The sequence below is a fragment of the Arachis stenosperma genome, chromosome 2, assembly GCF_014773155.1.
Source record: "Arachis stenosperma cultivar V10309 chromosome 2, arast.V10309.gnm1.PFL2, whole genome shotgun sequence".
Taxonomy (NCBI): Eukaryota; Viridiplantae; Streptophyta; class Magnoliopsida; order Fabales; family Fabaceae; genus Arachis; species Arachis stenosperma.
In genome coordinates this window covers 9,756,670-9,778,900 of record NC_080378.1, presented here as the reverse complement: position 1 = coordinate 9,778,900, position 22,231 = coordinate 9,756,670, and the positions used below count along the sequence as shown (strand labels likewise).

General features: G+C 36.0%; 2 protein-coding genes across 2 annotated transcripts; one reads left to right on the top strand and one right to left on the bottom strand.

Annotated features, from left to right (window-relative positions):
- Positions 1–5,014: 5,014 nt before the first annotated feature.
- Positions 5,015–5,506, top strand: LOC130962512 (uncharacterized). The gene has a single exon (XM_057888717.1). The coding sequence runs from the start codon at positions 5,015–5,017 to the stop codon at positions 5,504–5,506; it is 492 nt and encodes a 163-aa protein (XP_057744700.1).
- Positions 5,507–17,298: 11,792 nt separating this feature from the next.
- LOC130962511 (uncharacterized) lies at positions 17,299–17,832 on the bottom strand. The gene has a single exon (XM_057888716.1). The coding sequence runs from the start codon at positions 17,830–17,832 to the stop codon at positions 17,299–17,301; it is 534 nt and encodes a 177-aa protein (XP_057744699.1).
- Positions 17,833–22,231: the final 4,399 nt, after the last annotated feature.

Below are 22,231 nucleotides of genomic sequence, written 5' to 3'. Positions count from 1 at the left end.
TCCCTATCCATTCTCCAAGTCATCCCTGCCCTATGAAGCCTGAAAACACTTAACGCACAAATCACGACATCGAGTGGTATAAAGGAGAATTAAAAATTGACAATTTAAAGGTTTAAGAAGTAAGTTTTCAATCATAATACCAAATTTGGAAGGCAAACGTAGAACATGCGAATTACATGAATAACTGATAAAAACCACTCAATTTAGCACAAGATAAACCATAAAATAGTGGTTTATCAGTGATGTTATCAAAGACGTGGAAGTATATGCTTTTGGTGGGTGAAGTGCAGAGGAGGTGGATGTACCAGTCACAAAGATTTAAGAAGTGTGTGGTTCCTGACATGTTGAGGTAGGTGCGACGCGTGTGACAATTACACCATGACTTAATCTTGGAGTTAAAGAGAAGGAAGGAAAAAATGGAAAAGAAGGTGAGTATGAATGTTAGGGTTATGCGAGATATGATAAAAATTGGGGAAGAACCGTGTCGTTTTCGAATAAAGGGGTCAGAGATCATTTTTGTCCCTTGTTAGGGTTGTCAGGGATCATTTTGTCCCATGTTAGAGTTTTCAGGGACCATTTTGTCTTCTGTTAGAGTTGACGGAGTCAAGAACCGAAGTGACTGACGGAATTAATTGTTAGGGACCAATCGAATAATTAATTTTAGTTGGGGACTAAAATGTCTGGTTTGAAATTCTTTAAGGACCAAAATGAGTATATACTCTAAAATATAGATTGAAAATGAGTTAAATAATATATGTATTTATACACAAATACACAATGGCTGATTTTAGTATACAAATAGTATTTTTAAAAATTAAAAAATAAGAGAAAAATTTAAAACAATTTGTCAAACATTGAATGTGATAAGTGGTAACCTTTAATATATATCTTTTCCAAGTTTATGGTTCATTATTTTAAGTGAAGATCCAATTCACCACTAATTAATTATGACTAAAAAAATCCGCAAAGATTATTCACAGCGAGGTAAATGGAGAGACACAAAATCCTTACAAAAACAGGGACCTGTTCTGACGAATATATAGAGGAGATGAGAGTAGAGGTATCTGTTTTATGGAGACCTGCTAAATTTTTGCAAAATGAATTTATTAAAATGTCCTCTTTTATATATAATGTGTATGTCGGATTTTAATGTATATGTCAGATTACGTTAAATTGTATTTGGATTGTGTTACATTATGTTAAATTTTGTTGAATGTTTAATGGATTATACTACCACGTCTTTGCGAATGAGAAGGATTTAAAATTTATTTAAATCTTTTATTTTATGTAAGAATGAGAAAAATGTAAGACTTAAGTTTTGTATTTAGGTTTTGGAAAAAAAAAAAAAACTCATATGGTAACAGAATTATTATGGAATCTGAAAACATAAAGAAAAGAAAAAATGAATTAATTAAGAAAGGAAAACAAAATCCTTGAATGTAATACATAATCCAAATATTAACGTAATCAAAATAAGGGTGAGTTATAGATTGAGTATAATTTTAAATAGGTCCTAAAAAATTTTGAATCATACATTTTCGTTGCTAAAATTTTTTTATTATATTGAGGTCTGATGGTTTTATAGTGGCTAAGAGAAGGGGGTTAAATCTTAGCCTCTTTTTCACTTAATAACACTTGCTGGTATTTGAAACAACTTTTGGAGACTTTTTGATTTTTGTCTCGTATCCAGTCACGAGACTTTTTTTTTATCTCGTAACCCGGCACGAGATATTTTTTAGTTTTATCTCTTGTGCAGCAGAAACAGAAATGGAGTAGAAGAGAGAGAATTACATCAAGATATATCCTAGTTCAGCTGCTAAGTGCAATGCAGCTTACATCTAGTTTCCATCACAACAATGATGGAATTTCACTATAATCATCTTTGATTACATACACCAATTCTCCCTAGGAACTATCCTTCCTATCCAGGATAAGTCCAGAATCTAAACCCAAAACTGAACTTGACTTTGTCACTGCCAAACTTTCAACTGCTAAGTACTAACCAAACTTGCAAGAAAATTCCCACAGAATCATAAAACACAACACAGATGTACAAAGAACCTCTAAGGACATCTATGGCTTTTTCTTTTAATTTTGCACTCTCTGCCTTTTTCCGCTCTATGGCTTTTTCATACAAACCTCACTGTTTGCCTTTTTCTATGAGACTCAAGACAGACAAAATTAAACAGAAAAATACAAAATGAAGAACATTGAAGGAGAAGAACTTCTGTTAGCTTGGGTAGCTATGTGAATACTGTGTCTTGCACTCTCACTCCTTGCTTCAAGCCCTGACTGTTCTCCCTTATTTATAAACTGGGAAGCCTCCACGGTTGAAACAAAAAACCAAGCTAAACTTCTTCTTCTTCAAGCAAACCGGTTCGGCCAGAGAGAGAGAAGAGATAACTGAATGCAATAACCAACATGCAATTACCTTTGGGTCTTCCTTGGTCACCAATCTTCATCAATCAGAGCCTTCCATCTTGCTTTGCACTCCAAGATGGATCCTTAGCCCTTGATGAGTTATGATGATGACAGCTTCATCTACCCTAACTTCTGTCTTCTCCATCACGTAGCTACTGTAGCTACATTCTATGGTGGTTGAGAAAAGTCAGAAACAAGCCATACCTCCAATGATCTTCTCCTTGCTGATCGAGATCTTCTCTTCCATTTTTTGTATGAAGAGCTTGAGGTTACTTCACCAAATCTTACCATTCTTGGTGAAGATCTCAGCCATAATATACTTTTTGTTTTCTTTTTCTTGCCATCATTACAATGGTCTTGTTGCTTATTTCTTCTTCCTTTCGGTAGCTAGGCTTAGCTTCCATTCTTTCTCTGTGAGGTGACCGAATGAGTAAAAGAAGTGACGAGAGAGAAGAGAGAAAAATCAAAGCTATGAGTAATGAGTGTTATCACAAATGAATTAATTAAGATCAACTCCCCATGCTTTGTGTAGTAGCGTGTAAGCCACATTAAAGCCATCAAATCACTTTTCTCTTTCTCTTTATGTTTCCAAGATCTGCATTAACTTCACATAATAAAATTTGAATTCCACCACAAGATAAAGAAAGAAATCCGTTGGAAGCATGCGGCCATGAATCAATGAATTGGGTTTCATTACTTTAAAATAGTAACTTAACCATAGTGCCCCAATTTCATTTTTCTTTCGGACCAAGCCTTTTGATTTTGCATCAAAATTTTATTTTGGACTTGTTTGTACTTATTCTGGCCCAATTAACATAATCATAATTCAGCCACTTAATATATCAAAAGTGCACAGAGCTGAAAACATTTTCTTAACATAATTGGGCCTGTTTACCAACATATATATGACCTGCACAACAAAATTATCAATCAATACATATTAATTAAAATTAAATTGACAATTTTGTAATTTTAATTAAATTAATAATGTTTGTTCATCATCAAATTAAATTAGAGTTTTTCAAACTCATCAAGGTCTCTGAACTTTATAAAAGTAAGATATATAGGTCCTTTTGTCACATTTTTGAGGACCTATTCGTCGAAGTGAAAATAACGGAATTGACTAAGATAGAAACTTATATGTCTTATTTTTGTAAAATTTAAAAATTTTGACGTAATAAAATTTTTTGAGGAATGAATGATGTAAAATTTCTTAAAAATCTATTTGAGTATATACTTTAGATTTGTAGTAGAGAGAATATTGTAAAAACTAGAGAAGAGAGAAAAAATAGAAAAAAAATTATAAGAGACTTCTTTCTCTAACTATTATTATGTTGAAATTAAATTCTTTTCAAAGGCATAAAAAAGATGCCTCGTGGAACACTTGAAGTTATTCAGATCGGTGACAAAGGCATAGACAACAATGATTTTCTGAGTAAGAAATATAAAGGCATCTTTTCTTCAAGATTTTGTGCTCATATCTTGTATATTGTTGGTGGCAACATTTGACATGTTTTATGAATTTGGATATTGTTACGGACTCACATGGTCCAACCCGGTTACCCGACGGGTCGGGAGTTCCGCCTCTAACCCAAGATCCGAGCCACCAGGATAAAGAAGCCCAACGGGTCGGCCCCCCGCGCCCGACCTAAGGACTACACGACTTGCCATTACGCGGTTTAAGTCACCGACCAGCAAAACCGGTCGGGTCGATATCCTTGGGGCAACACCCGAAGCCCCGATCCAGAAACCGGAACGACCAGCTCCTCCCACGTGGATTAGGACAACTCATAGAAGCTTTTTGGTCAATAGGCTAGGTTATTTATGGGCCCGCCCAGCATAGTATATAAGGGGAGAGCTGACCTTTCCCCCCAAGGTACGTCACATTTTACCTAATTTGGCTATCACTTCGTACGGAGACTGACTTGATCGTCGGAGTATCCTTGCAGGTGGCCACCCCCCTCTCGTCCTCTTCTCCTTCGGTATCATCAACTCTCAGCTCGCATCTCCACGCCCGGTCCAGGTCTACCCGGGGTCTCGCCCACTCACCCTTCCATCACCACCCGACCCAACGAGCACCCGAAGTCTCAAGGTAACAAACATTCGCGCCGTCTGTGGGAACCCAGGAGCAAACATGGAGCGACTCCCCACGTCGGAGGAGCTTCGCGAAGGATGAGGGGCCCGCCTGAGTAGCGCAAGTTCGACGGCTCGCTCCGCTGAACACCTGCGGTCCTCTGTTCAGCCAAGCCAACCAATCTACACCAAGACTCCCGAAAGACGTCCCTTCGGAGGAACGAGAGCCGATAGCACCAAGATCATGCAGGAACTCAGACACAGAGTGAAAAACCTCGAAAGGAAGTTGGCAGCGAGGAGCCGATCCCACGGAGACGTCAGCCAATTCCGAGGCGTCGCTAGCCGATCCCGCACCCGCACTCGCTCCACCTCCCGAAGACATGAGAGCTGAGAAAGGAGCCCAACAAGACGCGAAGATGAAGCGCACAGACAAGTGACCTCCCGACCTACCCAAGGTGGGTCCGAGAGCCACGGGGAGTCTCGAAAAGGGAAAGCCAAGAAACGGCTGGAACCCGTCATCATGGGGGCAACCCCTTTCCACCCCTCGATCCTCAAGGTCCAGTTTCCGAGGAATTTTGACAAGCCAACAGACATGAGGTACGATGGGACTAAGGACCCCCAAGAGCACCTCACAGCCTTTGAGGCACGAATGAATTTGGAAGGGGTAGGCAACGTAGTTAGGTGCCGAGCATTTCCCATAACACTGGCCGGTCCAGCAATCCGATGGTTTAACGCACTCTCACAAGGGTCCATCACGACCTTCACGGACATTTTCCAAAGCTTCCTAGCTCGATTCACAACATGCATAGCCAAGGCCAAACACCCGATTAACTTGCTAGGGGTCACCCAAAAGCCTGGGGAATCGACTAGAAAGTTTCTGGACAGGTTCAACGATGAATGCTTGAAAATCGACGGCCTCACAAACTCAGTTGCTAGTCTTTGCCTAACAAACGGCCTGCTAAACAAGGACTTTAGAAAGCACCTCACAACTAAGCATGTATGGACCATGTAGGAAATTCAAAGTGTGGCCAAGGAATACATCAATGATGAGGAAATAAGTCAGGTTGTAGCAGCCAATAAACGGCAACTCCCGAACTCACCAGCTCGGTAGACTCCCCAGGTTGACAGATATAAGGAAACTCCTAGGGACGGAACCCCAGCCAAGCAACACAAACAACCCCCACGGGTGGGGAGGTTCACAAACTACACGCCACTCACGACGCCCATAGTGGAAGTCTATCAGCAAATTACAGACAAGGAAATCCTATCCAGACCCAGACCATTGAAAGAGAGAATGGGAGGCAACAAAAGCCTTTACTGTGATTATCACAAGGGTTTCGGTCACAAGATCCAAGACTATTTTGACCTCAAAGATGCTTTAGAACAGGCCATCCGGGAACGGAAGTTGAGTGAGTTCTCCCGACTTATCCGAGAACCAAGGAGACGGGAACGGGAGTGCTCAAAAGAAGATCGTAGCTAGGCTGTCAAGGCAAGACAAGAGCCCACAGGGAATACCGACAACCCCCCAACTTTTGTGGTTAACGTTGTGGTCGGGCGCGATACCCCGCCCCCCAAAATCCAAGTCAGCAGCAAAGAAGGATACCCGGATCCTCTCTATCTCGACAGGAGGTCCCACCGCCTCGAGCGGAAGACCCCCCATGATATCCTTCGATCCAAAAGATCAGTGGTTTCACGACCACCCTGAAACCCCCCCATAGTAATCACGACAATGGTTGGGACCGGGTTGGTCAGGCGAATCCTCGTCGATATTGGGGCCGACTCCAATATCATATTCAGGAACGTGTTTGACGCCATGGGACTTAGGGAGTTTGACCTCAAGATTCACCAGCACGGGGTCATGGGGCTAGGCGATAACTATATAAAGCCCGACGGAGCGATCTCTCTCCCAATCTGCCTTGGAGCCGGTGACGCTAGGAGGTCGGTTATGGCGGACTTCTTAGTCCTTAGAGACTCCACAGCCTACAACATCATTCTAGGAAAAAAACTATCAACGAATTTTTAGCCGTGATATGTACCAAATTCCTAACAATGAAATTCGTGATGGACAGAGGAACTGTTGGCTCCATTAAGGGAGACTTAGAAGCGGCAGTCGCCTGCGACAACGCCAGTCTCTCCCTAAGAAAAGAGTCTAAGAAAGCAGCCAGTGTGTTCTTGGCAGACCTGGATGTAAGGATGGAAGACAAGCCGAGACCAGAACCAGAAGGGGACATGGAGAAGTTCCAGATAGGAAAGTCGGTAGAGCAGTTTACCTTCATAAACAAAAATCTGCCCCATGAACTCAAGGGCCCCCTCATGGAGGTCGTAAGGGCAAACGGCGACCTCTTCGCATGGACGCCATCAGACCTGCCGGGATTGGATCCCGAAGTCATGTCTCACCGACTAGCCGTCAAAATAGACGCAAAGCCAGTAGCACAATGGCGAAGAAAGATGTCCCAAGAAAGGGCCAATCAGGTCGCAAACAAACAGCCGAGCTACTGGAAGCCGGGTTCATCAAAGAGCTCGAGTACTCGACGTGGCTATCCAACGTCGTCCTGGTCAAAAAAGCTAGCGGAAGATGGAGGATGCGTGTCGACTATTTCGACCTGAACAAAGCATGTCCTAAATACTCTTTCCCCCTCCCCAACATCGACACCTTGGTAGACTCGGCGACAGGTATCGTTTCCTCAGCTTCATAGATGCGTACTCCGGCTATAACCAGATCCTGATGTACCAACCCGATGAGGACAAAACGGCATTCATAACGCCAGGAGGCACTTATTGCTACAAGGTAATGCCGTTTGGATTGAAGAACGCAGGGGCCACCTACCAAATAATAATGAGCAAAGTCTTCTATGACCTCATCGGCAAAATAGTAGAGGTTTACGTCGACGACATTTTGGTAAAAACAGCAGAACCAAGCAGCCTCATAGGCGACCTCCAAGCTGTCTTTAAAGCACTAAGGAAATTCAAGATGAGGCTCAATCCACTCAAGTGTGTGTTTGCCATGGAGGCCGGGAAGTTCCTAGGCTTCATGATAACGCAACAGGGGGTAGAGGCTAACCCAGACAAGTGCGAAGCCGTCCTCAAGATGACAAGCCCAGGGTGCGTCAAAGATATGCAGTGACTCACCGGGAAGCTCACAGCTCTATCCCAGTTTCTCGGAGCCTCGGCAGAAAAGGCCCTCCCGTTCTTCAGCCTAATGAAGAAAGGAATCGCCTTCGAGTGGACCCCGGCATGCAAAGAAGCATTCAACCATTTCAAAAAAATACTCTCAGAACCACCTGTGCTCAGCAAACCCAGAGAAAGAGAACCTCTGAACCTATACCTGGCGGTGACCACACAGGCCATGGCGGTAGTTCTTGTCCGAGAAGAAGATAAGACTCAACGCCCAATATACTCAGCAAGGTACTCCAAAGGGCGGAGTTGAAATACACCAAGCTGGAAAAATTGGCTTATGCCCTACTAACCTCGTCGAGAAGACTCAAACAATACTTCCAAGGGCATGTGATCATCCTAAGAACCGACCAGGCCATTCGACAAGTCCTCCAGAAACCCGACCTCGCGGGGAGAATGATGGCATGGGCAGTAGAGCTATCCCAATATGACTTGCAATACGAGCCCAGGCAGGCAATCAAAGCCCAAGCAATGGCGGACTTCCTAGTAGAAGTCACAGGAGAAACACCCGACATACCGAACACATGGTGAAAACTCCACGTCGACAGAGCTTCCAACCAAGCGTTCGGAGGGGCTGGGATCATTCTCGAGAACTCAACAGGAGTAGCTTACAAGCAGTCGATCAGATTCGATTTTCCAGTCGATCAGATTCGTGCAAATTTCAAATCATGAAATGATGGACATTTAATGCCCAGCACAGAAGCCAAGGAGACAGCGTAAAGAGGGAGACGAGGCAACCACACGTGGCGAACACGAATGATATCAGCGAGCTCCCGAGAAGAGGAATACGTCCCAAATCGGCGAGTAAGTCAAACGCGCCTAGCCACGAGCTTCAAACCTCAAGACTGGCGCGTTGGGGGCACTGTTACGGACTCACATGGTCCAACACGGTTACCCGACGGGTCGGGAGCCCCGCCTCCGACCCAAGACCCGAGCCACAAGGATAAGGAAGCTCGACGGGTAGGCCCCCCGCGCCCGACCCAAGAACCGCGCGACTTGCCATTACGCGGCTTAAGTCACGACCAGCAAAACCGATCGGGCCGATATCCTCGGGGCAACACCCGAAGCCCCGACCCGGAAACCGGAACAACCAGCTCCTCTCACGTGGATTAGGACAGCTCATAGAAGCTTCTTGGCCAATGGGCTAGGTCATTTATGGGCCCACGCAGCATAGTATATAAGGGGAGAGGTCAGCTCTCCCCCCAAGGTACGCGACATTTTACCTAATTTGGCTATCACCTCGTACAGACACTGACTTGATCGTCGGAGTATCCTTGCAGGTGGCCACCCTCCCCTCTCGTCCTCTTCTCCTCCGGCATCATCAACTCTCAGTTCGCATCTCCACGCCCGGTCCAGGTCTACCCGGGGTCTCGCCCACTCACCCTTCCATCACCACCCGACCCGACGAGCACCCGAGGTTTCAAGGTAACGAACAGATATGATTTCATCAATATATCACTCAATTTATCATGACATCATCAAAATAATTTAAAAAAAATTTAGTTTTTTGATCAATGATTTTTTAAACTAGATGACTATATTTTCTTTTATAAAAAATATCTTAATGTTATCATATAAAATTCCATTATTTCGACTCAAGAAAATAAATAGATCAAGACTTGTTCTGAGGGGTAATAGATGGGTATACAAGATCAATATTCGTTTTGATGGTTCTATTGACCGTTATAAAGCACGGTTGGTCGCTCAAGGATGCACGCAAGAGTATTATATTAATTATGAAGAAGTTTTTACTCCTATTGCTCGTCTCACATCTGTTCATGCTCTCCTTATCATTGCTGTGGTCAGAAAATGGTCTCTTAGTCAAATGGATGTGAAGAATGCATTTCTTAATGAGAATTTGAAAAAGAAGGTCTATATGAAACTACCTCCAAGATATCTTTGTCCTTCCAGCAAGGTCTGTCTCCTTCGCAAGGCATTTTATGGTCTTAAGCAAGCTCTTCGTGAATGGTTTGACAAGTTCAGCACCACTATATGTAATCTCGATTTCACTTGCAGCCTTCATGAGAATGTCCTCTTTATTCGGAAAAGTGAACATGAAGTTGTTCTTCTTCTTTTGTATGTTGATAACATGATAATTAATGGAGATGATGTTGATGGTATCTCTGATCTCAAAGCCTCCATTCACCATACTTTTGAGATGAAAGATCTTGGTTCTCTCAGTTATTTTCTTGGTCTAGAAGTCACTCACAGATGATGGTATCTATCTCTCTCAAACTAAGTATGCTTTGGATCTTCTTGCTTGAGCCGGCGTTATAGATAGTCGCACTGAGTCTACTCCCCTTGAGTCTAATGTTTGATTTACCCTTATGGATGGCACTATTTTAAATGATCATACTCTTTATCAACAGTTGGTTGGAGGTCTCGTCTACTTGACTATAACACGACCTGACATCGTCTATCCAGTTCATGTTCTTAGCCAGTTTTTGTCAGCTCCTCGTACTAGTCACTATGCGGCAGTTTTTCGCATTCTTCGCTACATCAAAGGCACTCTATTTCATGGTTTTCATTTTTTTTTCCATTCCTCTTTATCCCTTCAAGCATACTCCAATGCTGATTGGGCTGGTGATCCCACTGATCGTCGTTCTACTACTGGTTATTTTTTGTTTCTTAGTGACTCTCATTTCTTGGCGAGCCAAGAAGCAAATTTTCACTGCTCGATCAAGTACAAAAGTTGAATATCGTGCTCTTGCTGACATCATTGCTGAGGTAGTCTTGATTCATTGGCTTCTCAAAGACTTGGGTGCTCTTCAATCGTCCCCAACTAATGTTTTTGTGATAACTGCAGTGCTATTCAGATTGCCCATAATGATGTTTTTCATGAACATATCAAACACATTGAGATTGATTGTCACTTTGTTCAACAAATGTCTCCTTATTGATGATGTTTGTCTCATAGCTGTTGGAACTCTGGATCAGACTGCTGATGTCTTAATGAAGGCTCATTATCCTACTCGTTTTTGGACTCTAGTATCAAAACTCAAGATGGTAACTTTAGGTCCCACTTGAGTTTGAGGAGAGATGTTAGAGTATAATTAGAATCAATTAGATCAATTAGCATTATTTAACATATTTGTATATTTGTGATAGGATATTACACTTTTATTGTTTTGATTCTTCTAACACCTATATATACTCTTACACATTGTCTCATTTGAACATACTCAATAATACACTCTTCATATTACTCTCTTGCTTCTAACAGATACCAAATACCAATGTGGTCTGGTAATACTGCGGAAGTCATGCTTAAAATTTATGGTGAACCACAGAATGTAGTAGTTGATTTGCAAAATCACACATGCAGTTGCAGATCATGACAGCTATTAGAAATATATTAGTTTTTTTTCCAAAAAAACTACAACATGTTCACTATTTTAATTATCTTATTTTTAGGGTTACTTTATCGTCATGCCATAGCTAGGGTGATGAACAACACAATGTGGTAGTTGATTTGCAAAAGCACACATGCAGTTGTAGGTCATGACAGTTATCAGGTATTAGAAATACTTTTTTTTTTTCCAAAAAGTACAACATGTTTACTATTTTAATTATCTTGTTTTTAGGATTGTCGTTATGCCATAACCTAGGGGTGGCATGCAGGTATGCCTGCCTTATTGAGGTCCCAAAATTTCTACCCCATCCTAGCTAATGGCATATTAGTGGATTGGTAGGGTAAGCCTGCCAATTCTCTTTTCTTTTTTTATTTTTTTAAACAAATTATTAAACCAATAAATATTAAAAAAAGATATAATTTCACAAATATTTCAATAAATTTAAAATTTCTAAAATCATAAAAAAATTATAATTTCTAAATTCACAAACACTAAAGTATTTATAATTTTAAATATCTAATAAATATAATCATTAACCAAATTATTTAAAATAAAATAATGAAACTAACATTGTCTAAATTAAAATAAATATTGTCTAAAATATATATTAAACATTGTCCAAGTTTCTAATCATTAGTCAATCAAACATAGTGCAAATAATAACTTAAAGTAAAATGAACAAACTTTCCAAATACAAGTACAAAAGTAACGTTTCAAATTTAATTATCATCTTAAAACCTAAAGTCAGGCATGCCTGGTCCACCGAAATCCATCAAAACCCGTGGATTAGGCGGGCTTTTTTTTATAACAGTCTCAAATTTCTAGTCTAATCCGTCTATTTTGACAAGTTACGTGAGTTAACCTAACAGATTTTGGCTTGTTTGTCACCCGTAGCCATAGCTGCTATTGCATGTTTATGCATGGCTAACATATGACATATGAGTTCCATATCAATCCAGTAAAAGGAGAAGAAATGTGGAAAAAGTCTTAGTATTCCACTTCTTACCCCTTGCAAGACCAAAATTCTGTGAAAGGATGCACATAAGGCCCATATTGAAGGCAACCAAAAGAGAAAGTCCACAAATTTAAAGCTAAGATACAATATGAAAAATTCACATGTGGTGATATTAGTCACACTACACAAAGCGTAAAATTGCAAAAAGACTAAGGATAGAGGAGACAGCAACTGGTGTTCAACAAAAGAATGAAAATTAAATGGTGATCAAGTTGCTGATCAAGCTAGCGATGGTGCCTCTCAGAGTGAATATGTTGCTACTCAAATTAGAGATGATGTTGCTCAAGTTGGAGATGTTGATGCTCAAACTGAAGTTGCTGCCCAATATGTTATTGCTCAAGGTGTTGCTGAAGTCATTTGTATTATTAAGCAATTATAATTTGGTCATTTATATCTGAATTTATTATAGTTGTTGAGTATTATATTATTGATTATTATTAATATGGAAATTTTTAGCATTGTTATTTATTCTAATTCTAATTATTATGATTGATAGACCTTACACAATACTACAAGACAATTGTCAAAGTGGGAGATAACAAAGTGAAATAAATTTCTAATTGTCAGCCTATTTGTTGATGTTGTAAGTTTACCAAAGCCAAATTCTGCCTTTCAAGTTCACCTATGCCAAATGTTGTTGTTGCAAGCCTGGTTTTAAGGGAGACAATTGAAAAAACAAGTGCATGAATATTTGAAAAGATAGAAACCTTGCTAAAATTTGTTCCAATACTTGATTTAAGACATAAAGAAAACTTGATGATGTGATGATAAATATAATTGTTAGTTTGCTAGTAGAAAATACTTGGTGCCGTTACTTTTGCTTTGCCTTATGTTGAAGGTGCAGCAAGGTGATGCAAAAATAACAATTAGATGAGAGAGCAGAGAGAAGAAGATGAGAAATAGAAATGAATTCAATTGAAATAATCATCAAAATCACACTTTACACTAACAGTCACACTTGTTTTATATAGTGGCTGTTACAAAAAAATGTGCATAATTAAAAATTATCTAACCTACTACTTAGCAGTAATTTACGCAACTAAATTAGCTTTTACTACTTATCAGTAATTTACGCAACTAAATTAGCTCAATTTGCTTAACTACCTAATTTACTATACTGCATAATAGGAATGTCTATTTTCTAGCTATCAATTGATTTTTTCACTAGATAACACCCTCCTTCAAATTAGGAGTGTGGAAATTTACCAATCCTAACTTGCCATACAATATATGAAATGTAGCTGGGGCTAATGGCTTCGTTAAAATGTCTGCGACCTGGTTGGTTGTGGAGATTGGCAGCAAATGAATGAGACCCTCCATTAACGTGTTTCGAACGAGATGGCAATCAGCCTCAATGTGTTTAGTTCTCTCGTGAAAGATGGTTGGAGGTGATATGAATGGCTGATTGACTGTCACAATAGGTGCTGATAAGCCTGGTAAGAGTCATCCCAAGGTCCTTCAAAAGAAAGCTTATCCAAATGGCTTCCTTGGTGGCAACAGAAAAAGCGTGATATTCAGCCTCAGCTAAGCTACATGCCACAGTAACTTGCTTCTTACTTTTCCAAGAGACTAAAGCACTGCCGACATAAAAGCAATAAGTAGAAATAGATCGTCTTGAATCTGGGCATGCAGCCCAGTCAGAGTCAGTAAACCCAATAACACAAAGGTCTGAATCAACAGGAAAAAATATGCCTGTGGCAGGAGAGCCCTTGATGTATCTTAATACTCTATGAGCTGCAGTGAGATGAGCATTAGTCGGATGATCCAAATATTGACTTAGCTTGCTAATTTCAAAGCTAATGTCTGGCCGTGTATTAGCCAAATAGAGTAATTTTCCAATCAGCATTCGAAATTCACCAGAGTCAGTCAGTGGGGTGCCATCATCCTTGCTTAGCTTGTTCCTATAATCCATAGGAGTCATGGATGGTTTACAATTCTCAAAACCTGCATCCCGAAGCAAATCTAAAGCATACTTTCTTTGATAAATCATGATACCTTTCTTGGACTGAGCCACTTCCATACCAATGAAAAACTTCAAGTCCTCTATGTCCTTTATCTTGAACTGAACATCCAAGGTAGCTTTAATAGCATTGATCTCATTTAGATCATTACCAGCTAAGACTAAATCGTCAATACCAAGACTACAGTAAAACCAAAAGCAGATCTCTTGCTAAACAAACTATAATCTAACCTGGACTGCACATAATCAACTTCAATCAAAACTGACTTCAACTTTGTATGCCACTGTCTGCTTGCCTGTTTGAGACCATATAAAAACTTCTCAAGCTTACAAACTTGGCCAGGTTTCACATCTAATCCTGGTGGTGGTCACATGTATACCTCCTCATCCAAATTACCATGTAAAAATATCGCATTAACATCAATTTATTTGAGATACCAACCCTTGGCAGCAGCCATAGTCAGCACAATTCTCAAGCTAGTCAGCTTCATCACTAGACTGAAAGTGTCACGATAGTCAATACCAGGGACTTGAGTAAACCCTTTTGCTACCATGCGGGCCTTGTGCCTCTCTATTATTCCGTCAGGATGGTATTTGACCTTGAACACCCACTTACACCCAATTGTCTTCTTGTCATATGGAAGGGAAGTGAGCTTCCAAGTTTGGCTCTGCTCAAGTGCGGTAAGTTCATCTTTGATGGCTTTGATCCAGCAAGATTGATTTACAGCGTCACTATAGTGCTTGGGTTCAATATTTGAGGAGATAGCCAAAGAAAATGCAGTATGAGATGCATAAAATTTTTCATATGACAAATAGTTAGATATTGGATACCTTTCACAATGTGAAATTGGAGACTAGTCAGTGGTGGTGTTTAAACATTGATAGTCGGTCAAGTGAGACGGAAGCTTTCTGATTCTTGAGGATTTTCTTTGCACATGGTGTTGTTGGAGATGTTGTTACACAGTGTGTGGTGTGGGAGATTGTGTTACATTGTGATTTTTGGAAGGTGGTGTTATTGTGTGTTGATCATGTAGAATATGTGTTGGTTGTATTTCATGTTCATTTTGTGGTGAGATAGTATTGTGTATCTCGGGTGTGTGTGTGAATTTAGGATCAATGCAACTTATGGTGAATATATATCATACGTAAAAGGATCAATGCATGAATGAGGAAAGTGAGTTGTTTGATTATTATTATTGTTGGGTGCATTACTGAACAAAAAATAAGGAAAATGAGTTTCATAAAAGGAAGCATTCCTGGAAGTGAATATTTCCCTGGACTTTAAATCAATGAGGAGGTATCCTTTAATACCCTCCATGTATCCTAGAAACACACACTTTCTGGATCTGGGGTCCAACTTTTATCGATTAGCATGAAGAGTATTTGCATATGCTAAGCATCCGAATACCTTTAAGTGTGAAATGGTCGACAGTGTGTCATATAAAAGTTGATAAGGGATGAATTTTTAAGAAAATGTGATGACAATCTATTCAAGATGTGAACAGCATGGCCAACGGCAAAATGCCAAAAAAAAATTTGAGTACATTTGATTGAAATAGAATTGCTCTTGTAATGGTAAGTATGTGTTAATGTTTTCTCTCAACAATACCATTTTGTTGAGGAGTTTCAACACATGACTTTTGGTGCAAAATTCCAGTTTCATGAAAGAAAGATTGCATTAAAAATTCTATCCCATTATCTGTTCTTATACATTGAACTTGTTTGCCAAATTGAGTTTTAGCAAAATTCACAAACAATTTGACAAAATGAGCTGTGTCAGACTTATGCTTTATGAAGAAAATCCAGGTAGATCTGGATTTATCATCTACAACAGTTAAAAAATACTTGTGACCACTAATAGATGGAATAGACAAAAGGCTCCAAATATCCATATGAATCTATTCAAAAGGAGCTATTGAAATATTATTGCTATTCGAAAAAAGTAATTTTCTTTGCTTAGCCATGTGACATGAATCACAGGGCTCTACATCAGTGTTACAACTAATGAAATCAAATTTTTTTTTCATTTCTTTTAATTTGTATAAAGGAATGTGGCCTAATCTATAGTGCCATAGGTGTGTGTTGAAAATGTTGAGAATAGACGCAATTGTGCAGACCTTTATTGTATCATGTGCAGCTTCACATTTCATTGCCCCTCCCTTCAAGGTATAAAAAACACCACAGACATCAACTGCTCCAATCATCTTCTTCAATTGTAAATCTTGTATCTCACATTTATCATAAGTAAAACTCATTTTACATTGCAAATGATTTGTGGCTTTGGATACTGAAATCAACTTGAAATTAAATGAGGGGATGTATAATGCGTTTGTGAGATAGAGTTCATTTGAAAATTTGATAGTCCCTGCTATGTTGCTAATGGTTTGGGCACCATTAGGCAACTGAATGATGACGGAAGCTATCTTAAAATGAGTTTGAAAATCGTCAAGAGAGTAAGATGCATGAGTTGTAGCCCCTGTATCTAACATCCAAGAACCATATTTTGATGCATAAATATTTAAGGCCAATATATTGGATTTGAAATATATGATGTGCACTAAGCTACCTGGAAGAGGAGCTTGTTGTATGGCAGTGAGTTGGTTTGCATTATTGATCTGCTCTGTATCTTGCTTACTGATCAAAGCCAACAAGGCTGATTTTTGCTCGTGAGTAAAGTCAAAGTTCGAAGTTTCATTTTCTTCCATACAACAAAAGTCAATTGAGTGTTCAATAAGACTTCTCTCAGTGCCAGTTTGGGCTAAATTCACTACACCTGCTTGTCCAGTACTATATTTTTGTTTCAAATGGAGAGGCAAACTGTGTTTTTTGTAACACACATCAACGATGTGACCACTTTTTTCACAGTAAAAACATTGCATTCTGCCTCGTCCGGTTTGTCCCCTTCTACCAGCTTGGAATCTACCACCTCTACCCTTCCCTCTCCCTCTGCTTTGCGAGGCTTTAGCAGTGTTTGAGAAATTGGTAGAGTATGTAAGAATTTTGGGTTCAGAAGTAACTTCCAAGACTTGGCTCTGCCTTTCTTGCTGAGTTAAGAGGGAGAAAACTGTCTTCACTTGAGGTAGGGGTTCCATTAACATTATTTGAGATCTAACATTTGCATATTGGACATTCAATTCCCTTAGAAATCTTGTCACATGGTCTTTTGATATGAACTTTCTCATTTTGCCTAGTCCGCATTTGCATCAGTTTCCATACTCACATGAAGGTATTGGTCTAAAATTGTCTAGTTCTTCCCACAACGCCTTTAATTTTGTGAAATATTGAGTTACATTCGTTTTTCCCTATCTAGCTACATACAATTCTTCCTGAACTTCGGCCATACGAAATTTATCCCCTTGATAATATCTATACTTCAGGTCATCCCATAGATCATAGGCAATGTTGTTATAAATTACACTTTGAGAAATTTCAGAGCATAAAGAAAGATTTATCCAAGCCAAAACATAAGTATTGCATCTATCCCACAAAGCAAACAAAGGATCGGCTCTTTTAGGTTTTTCTAAGCTTCCATCGATAAACCCTATCTTATTTTTAGATTTCAATGCTAATATTATAGCCTTACTCCAATTATTATAGTTCTTTCCATCAAGAATTATGGAGGTAAGAGAAATACCAGGGTTTTCGGATGGGTGAAGGTAGTAGGAGCTTGACGGATCCTGACTCAGATTGCTATTGTTCTTGTTGAGGTGAGCTTGAATTGACGAGATCTGACTCAAGAAAGCTGCGATTCCTTGAGGATCCAAGCTTTGGAGAGAACTTGCTCGATTTGGATCTGGATTTTCACTGGAATTGGAAGATTGTTGGTGGAGATTCATCATTGAGTTTCGAATTTCGCACTGTGGTAGATTTGAATTCTTGAGCTTTTCTCTTTCTCAATCTCTGCTTCAACTGCAATCACCTCCTTGGTTCTACGCTCACCGCACCATGTTGAAGGTTCAGCAAGGTGATGCAAAAAAAAATTAGATGAGAGAGCATAGAAAAGAAGATGAGAAATGGAAATGAATTCAATTGAAATAATCATCAAAATTACATTTTACACTAAGAGTCACACTTGTCTTATATAGTGGCTATTACAATAAAATTTGCATAATTAAAAATTATCTAATCTACTACTTAGCAGTAATTTACGCAACTAAATTAGCTTTTACTACTTATCAGTAATTTACGCAACTAAATTAGTTCAATTTGCCTAACTATCTAATTTACTATACTGCATAATAGAAATGTCTATTTTCTATTTTCCCACTAGATAATACCTTATGATACATTATGACTCAACTTATATTTTATAATTACTTTTGTATGTTGGTGTGGTCCTAACTCTTAATGCTAAATGGCCTAACTTATATTTTGCTCTTACATTATGTTGTTGTACAATAGATACTATTTTGTATTTTTGCACAGACAACACCAATGTAATAGTTACTATCAAGGTTGCAAGAATAGGACTGGTCAATGTACCGATAGAGTGACTGGAATAGAAAGAAAAAAAAGGAAAGAAAAGAAATTAAGTGAATTTTTATTTTGTTCAGATGTGTTTGGATAGAAGAAAAATAAGAAAAAAAGAAATATTACAAAAAGATAATTTTACCCTTATATTATAAAAGATATTAAAAAAAAGTAAAACAGTAATATTGGAAGTAGAGAAAAAATTAGTTTTCTCTCCATTTTCTTTTTAATGTTGGAGAGAAAATAATTGGTAGGTATCCTTTTCCTTTCTCTCTCATTTCTCTCCTCAACCAAACAATAAAAAATAATCATTTTCTTTCCCATATTCATTCTTCTCTTTTTTTTTTTTTCCATTTTCCTTTCAAACAAATAGTCAATTTCAAAGATCATTTAAAATATTACCTCTAACTTTTTTTTTTACATGTTTTATCTGTTAACTTTCAGAGCTTACTTAAGCTTAGAGGGTGGATGTTATAATACTCCTATATTATTTGGGGTTTTGAAACTCCTTTAAATTATTAATATTATAATATATGTTGGCACAGTATTTTAAAAGGCATTATATTAATGAAGCTTTTAATACAAATTAATAAAATCATTAAGTAATTAATATATTATTTTTATAAAACTACAAACAAATATTTATATTTAAATTATAAATACTTAATTATATATTTAAATATTTATTATACTATAACAAATATTAAAGAGTACAATAAAATAATTATTTATTAATATATTTTTTATCAAACTCGTTAATACTTTTATTATACTTTCAACATATACAATATTTTATTCTTCTATTTTATATCATATTTTTATTATACTATAAAAATTATTAATAAGTACAATAAAATATATTAGTAAGTACTATAAAAAAATATTATCGAGTAATTATTTTAGTATACTCATTAAAATTTTTTATAATAACATTTAAATATGGTATAAAAAGGAGGAATAAAAATAAATATAGTATAAAATGGAAGAATAAATATGGTATAGTAATATTTTTTATTTGTTTTGAAAATTAAAAAATTATTTTAATTCATTTAGATAAATTTTCCATTATAGTAGTCTTTTATAATTAAATTTAACTTTTGAATTTTTAATATTAGTAAATAAAATTGATTATAAAAATTATAAAATTTAAATCCAAAAAATTATTTTTAAAATGAAATTTATTTTTATTTTAAAATTTTAACACATTAATAGTTTAATATATCTAAATGTATAAGTCTCATATTTTTTAATATTTAAATGTATAAGCCTCATATTTCTCAGAAATACTGTTAATAGAATGTTTATACTTACGGATATCTAAAAAATAATTGATACATAAAAAAAATATTGTTTAAATTTATAGTCTTATATACTACTTTTTTTTTCATCCATAGCATCATGATTTTAAAAATTAATTATATTATAACATACTATTTAATTAGGATATATATAAATATATATTAGGAACAAAATTAATATTTTTTAAAGTGTTACTTCAAATTAATTTGTCAAAAGATATTTCGAAAAAAAAGAGATATTAAAAACAAATTTAGATGCCTTTAGGTATTGCATAATTTTTTTAATATTTTATTGAAAATATTTATTTTAGGTTATTAGTTGAATATAATTTTATATTTTTATAGTTAAAACTAAATTTAAAAATAATTTTAAGTAAGTAGTCACAAATTAAGAAGTAGAATAGTGTTACATTGTCACCAAAAAGAATAGTGTTACATTATGGTCAGAATTCGTAACTAGAGTTAGTTGCTTCTAATGTTTAATCCATGGATTTCTAAAATTACATTCAACTAATAACCTAAAATAAACATTTTCAATAAAATCTTTAAAAAAAATTATACAATACCTCAATGCATCTAAATTTATTTTTAATATCTGTTTTTTCTTTTGAAGTATCTTTTGACAAATTAATTTGAAATAACATTTTAAAAAATATTAATTCTATTTCTTATATATATCCTAATTAAATAGTATGTTATAATATAGTTAATTTTTAAAATTATGATGCTATAGATAAAATATATATATATATATATATAAAAGACAAATTTTATGAGATAAATTATAATATCAAATAAATAATTAAAATAAATAAAAATAAAAGTTATTAATTAATTAAAATTTATAAACAAATTTAAGAATTTTAATAACTTATATACTAATAGAATATGTTAAATTTCTAATAGTAAGTCATTAAAAAAATTCAATAATAATTATAATTGTCATTTTATAGAAAATATATTTTAGAGGATATAATTAATGTGTTTGTACTTTGTAGTTTTACAAAAAAAATATATTAATTACTTGATGATCTTATCAATGTACATTAAAAATTACATTAATAAAATATTCCTTTAAATATTGCACCAACGTATATTATAGTATTGGAAAATCATCCAGTATTTCACACTACTTTAATGGAATACGGTATGTCATGTATGAATAAGTTGCCTATGTTACTTTTGGTGTTTAGTGAGGAGTTAAATTCCTAAAATGTCTATCTTATTGATGAAAACGACGAAAATAAGTTGGCAAATGTTTTGGCTTTGAAGGCTGCTACCATCTTTTTGGTGACTAAAGGCTGCTACTATCTGATCTTCTTTATTTATTTATTTATTTATTTATTTATTTATTTATTTATTTTGGATCTAAGTTAAAGCATATATGAGAGGGTTAACATACCTAGTAGAAAAAAAGAGATCCTATTAAAAAAGACACGTGTAAACAACTAACACTTAATATTTTTATTTTTTAAAAAATATTAAAATTAATGTTGAGTCTATAGTTTAATTAAAAGTTTGATAGAAATAAGATGTAGTTAATTTTACATAAAATTGATAACTAAAAATCATTAGTTAAAAGTTTAGTTAAATTAATTAAATTATTTAATGGCTTTTAATTATCAACTTTACGTAAAATTAATTGTACATAAATTTTTACCTACAAAATTATATTATAAATAAAAATATGATATAATAATATAAATATATTTAATATAATAAAAAACTTTAATTTTTTTTCTTAAACTCTAATTTTAAAATTTTTTATTAAATTCTCTTTAATTTCTATCTTTCTTAATATAATATCGTATCAAAAAATTACATTAATTTTGGTTTATTTGTTAAATTTAAAAATATAAAAACACATACATTTGTCGAACTAAAAATTTTTTTTATAAACTTTTTTTCCATTGATTTATTTATAATTTTTCATCATCATCATCACTATTATTCTATCATTGTCATTATCTATTACTATTATAATTGTTACTATAATTGTTGTTGTTGTGGTAGTCATTATTGTTATTATTATTGGTTAATCGTGAACAAATTTTATTTAATTAATTAATTAATCAATAATAATAATAATTGTGAACAAGTTTTCTTTTAATTATTTTGTAAATGCAGTCTTTATTAAATTTGAAAAAAAAATATTTAAATTATAATTATTTCCATAATTTTTTAGGTAAACATCTTATAATAAATGTATTATGTAAACCCCGGTTAAATTAGTAGATAATTAGTCAATAAATTAATTTTTAATAAGAAAGGTTAGAAATGTGAATATTATATTAAATTAAGATAGAGCTCATCGAAACGAGAATTTTGACACCAATTTCGAAGAAATCGGTCCAAGATTGGACCGAACAGGTCGAACCGGTTGAACCGGACTCGAACCGGGCCGTCGGTTCAACCGGACCAACTCATTAAAAGCAGCCGAACTCCTTTCTCTCCCTCATTTGGATGC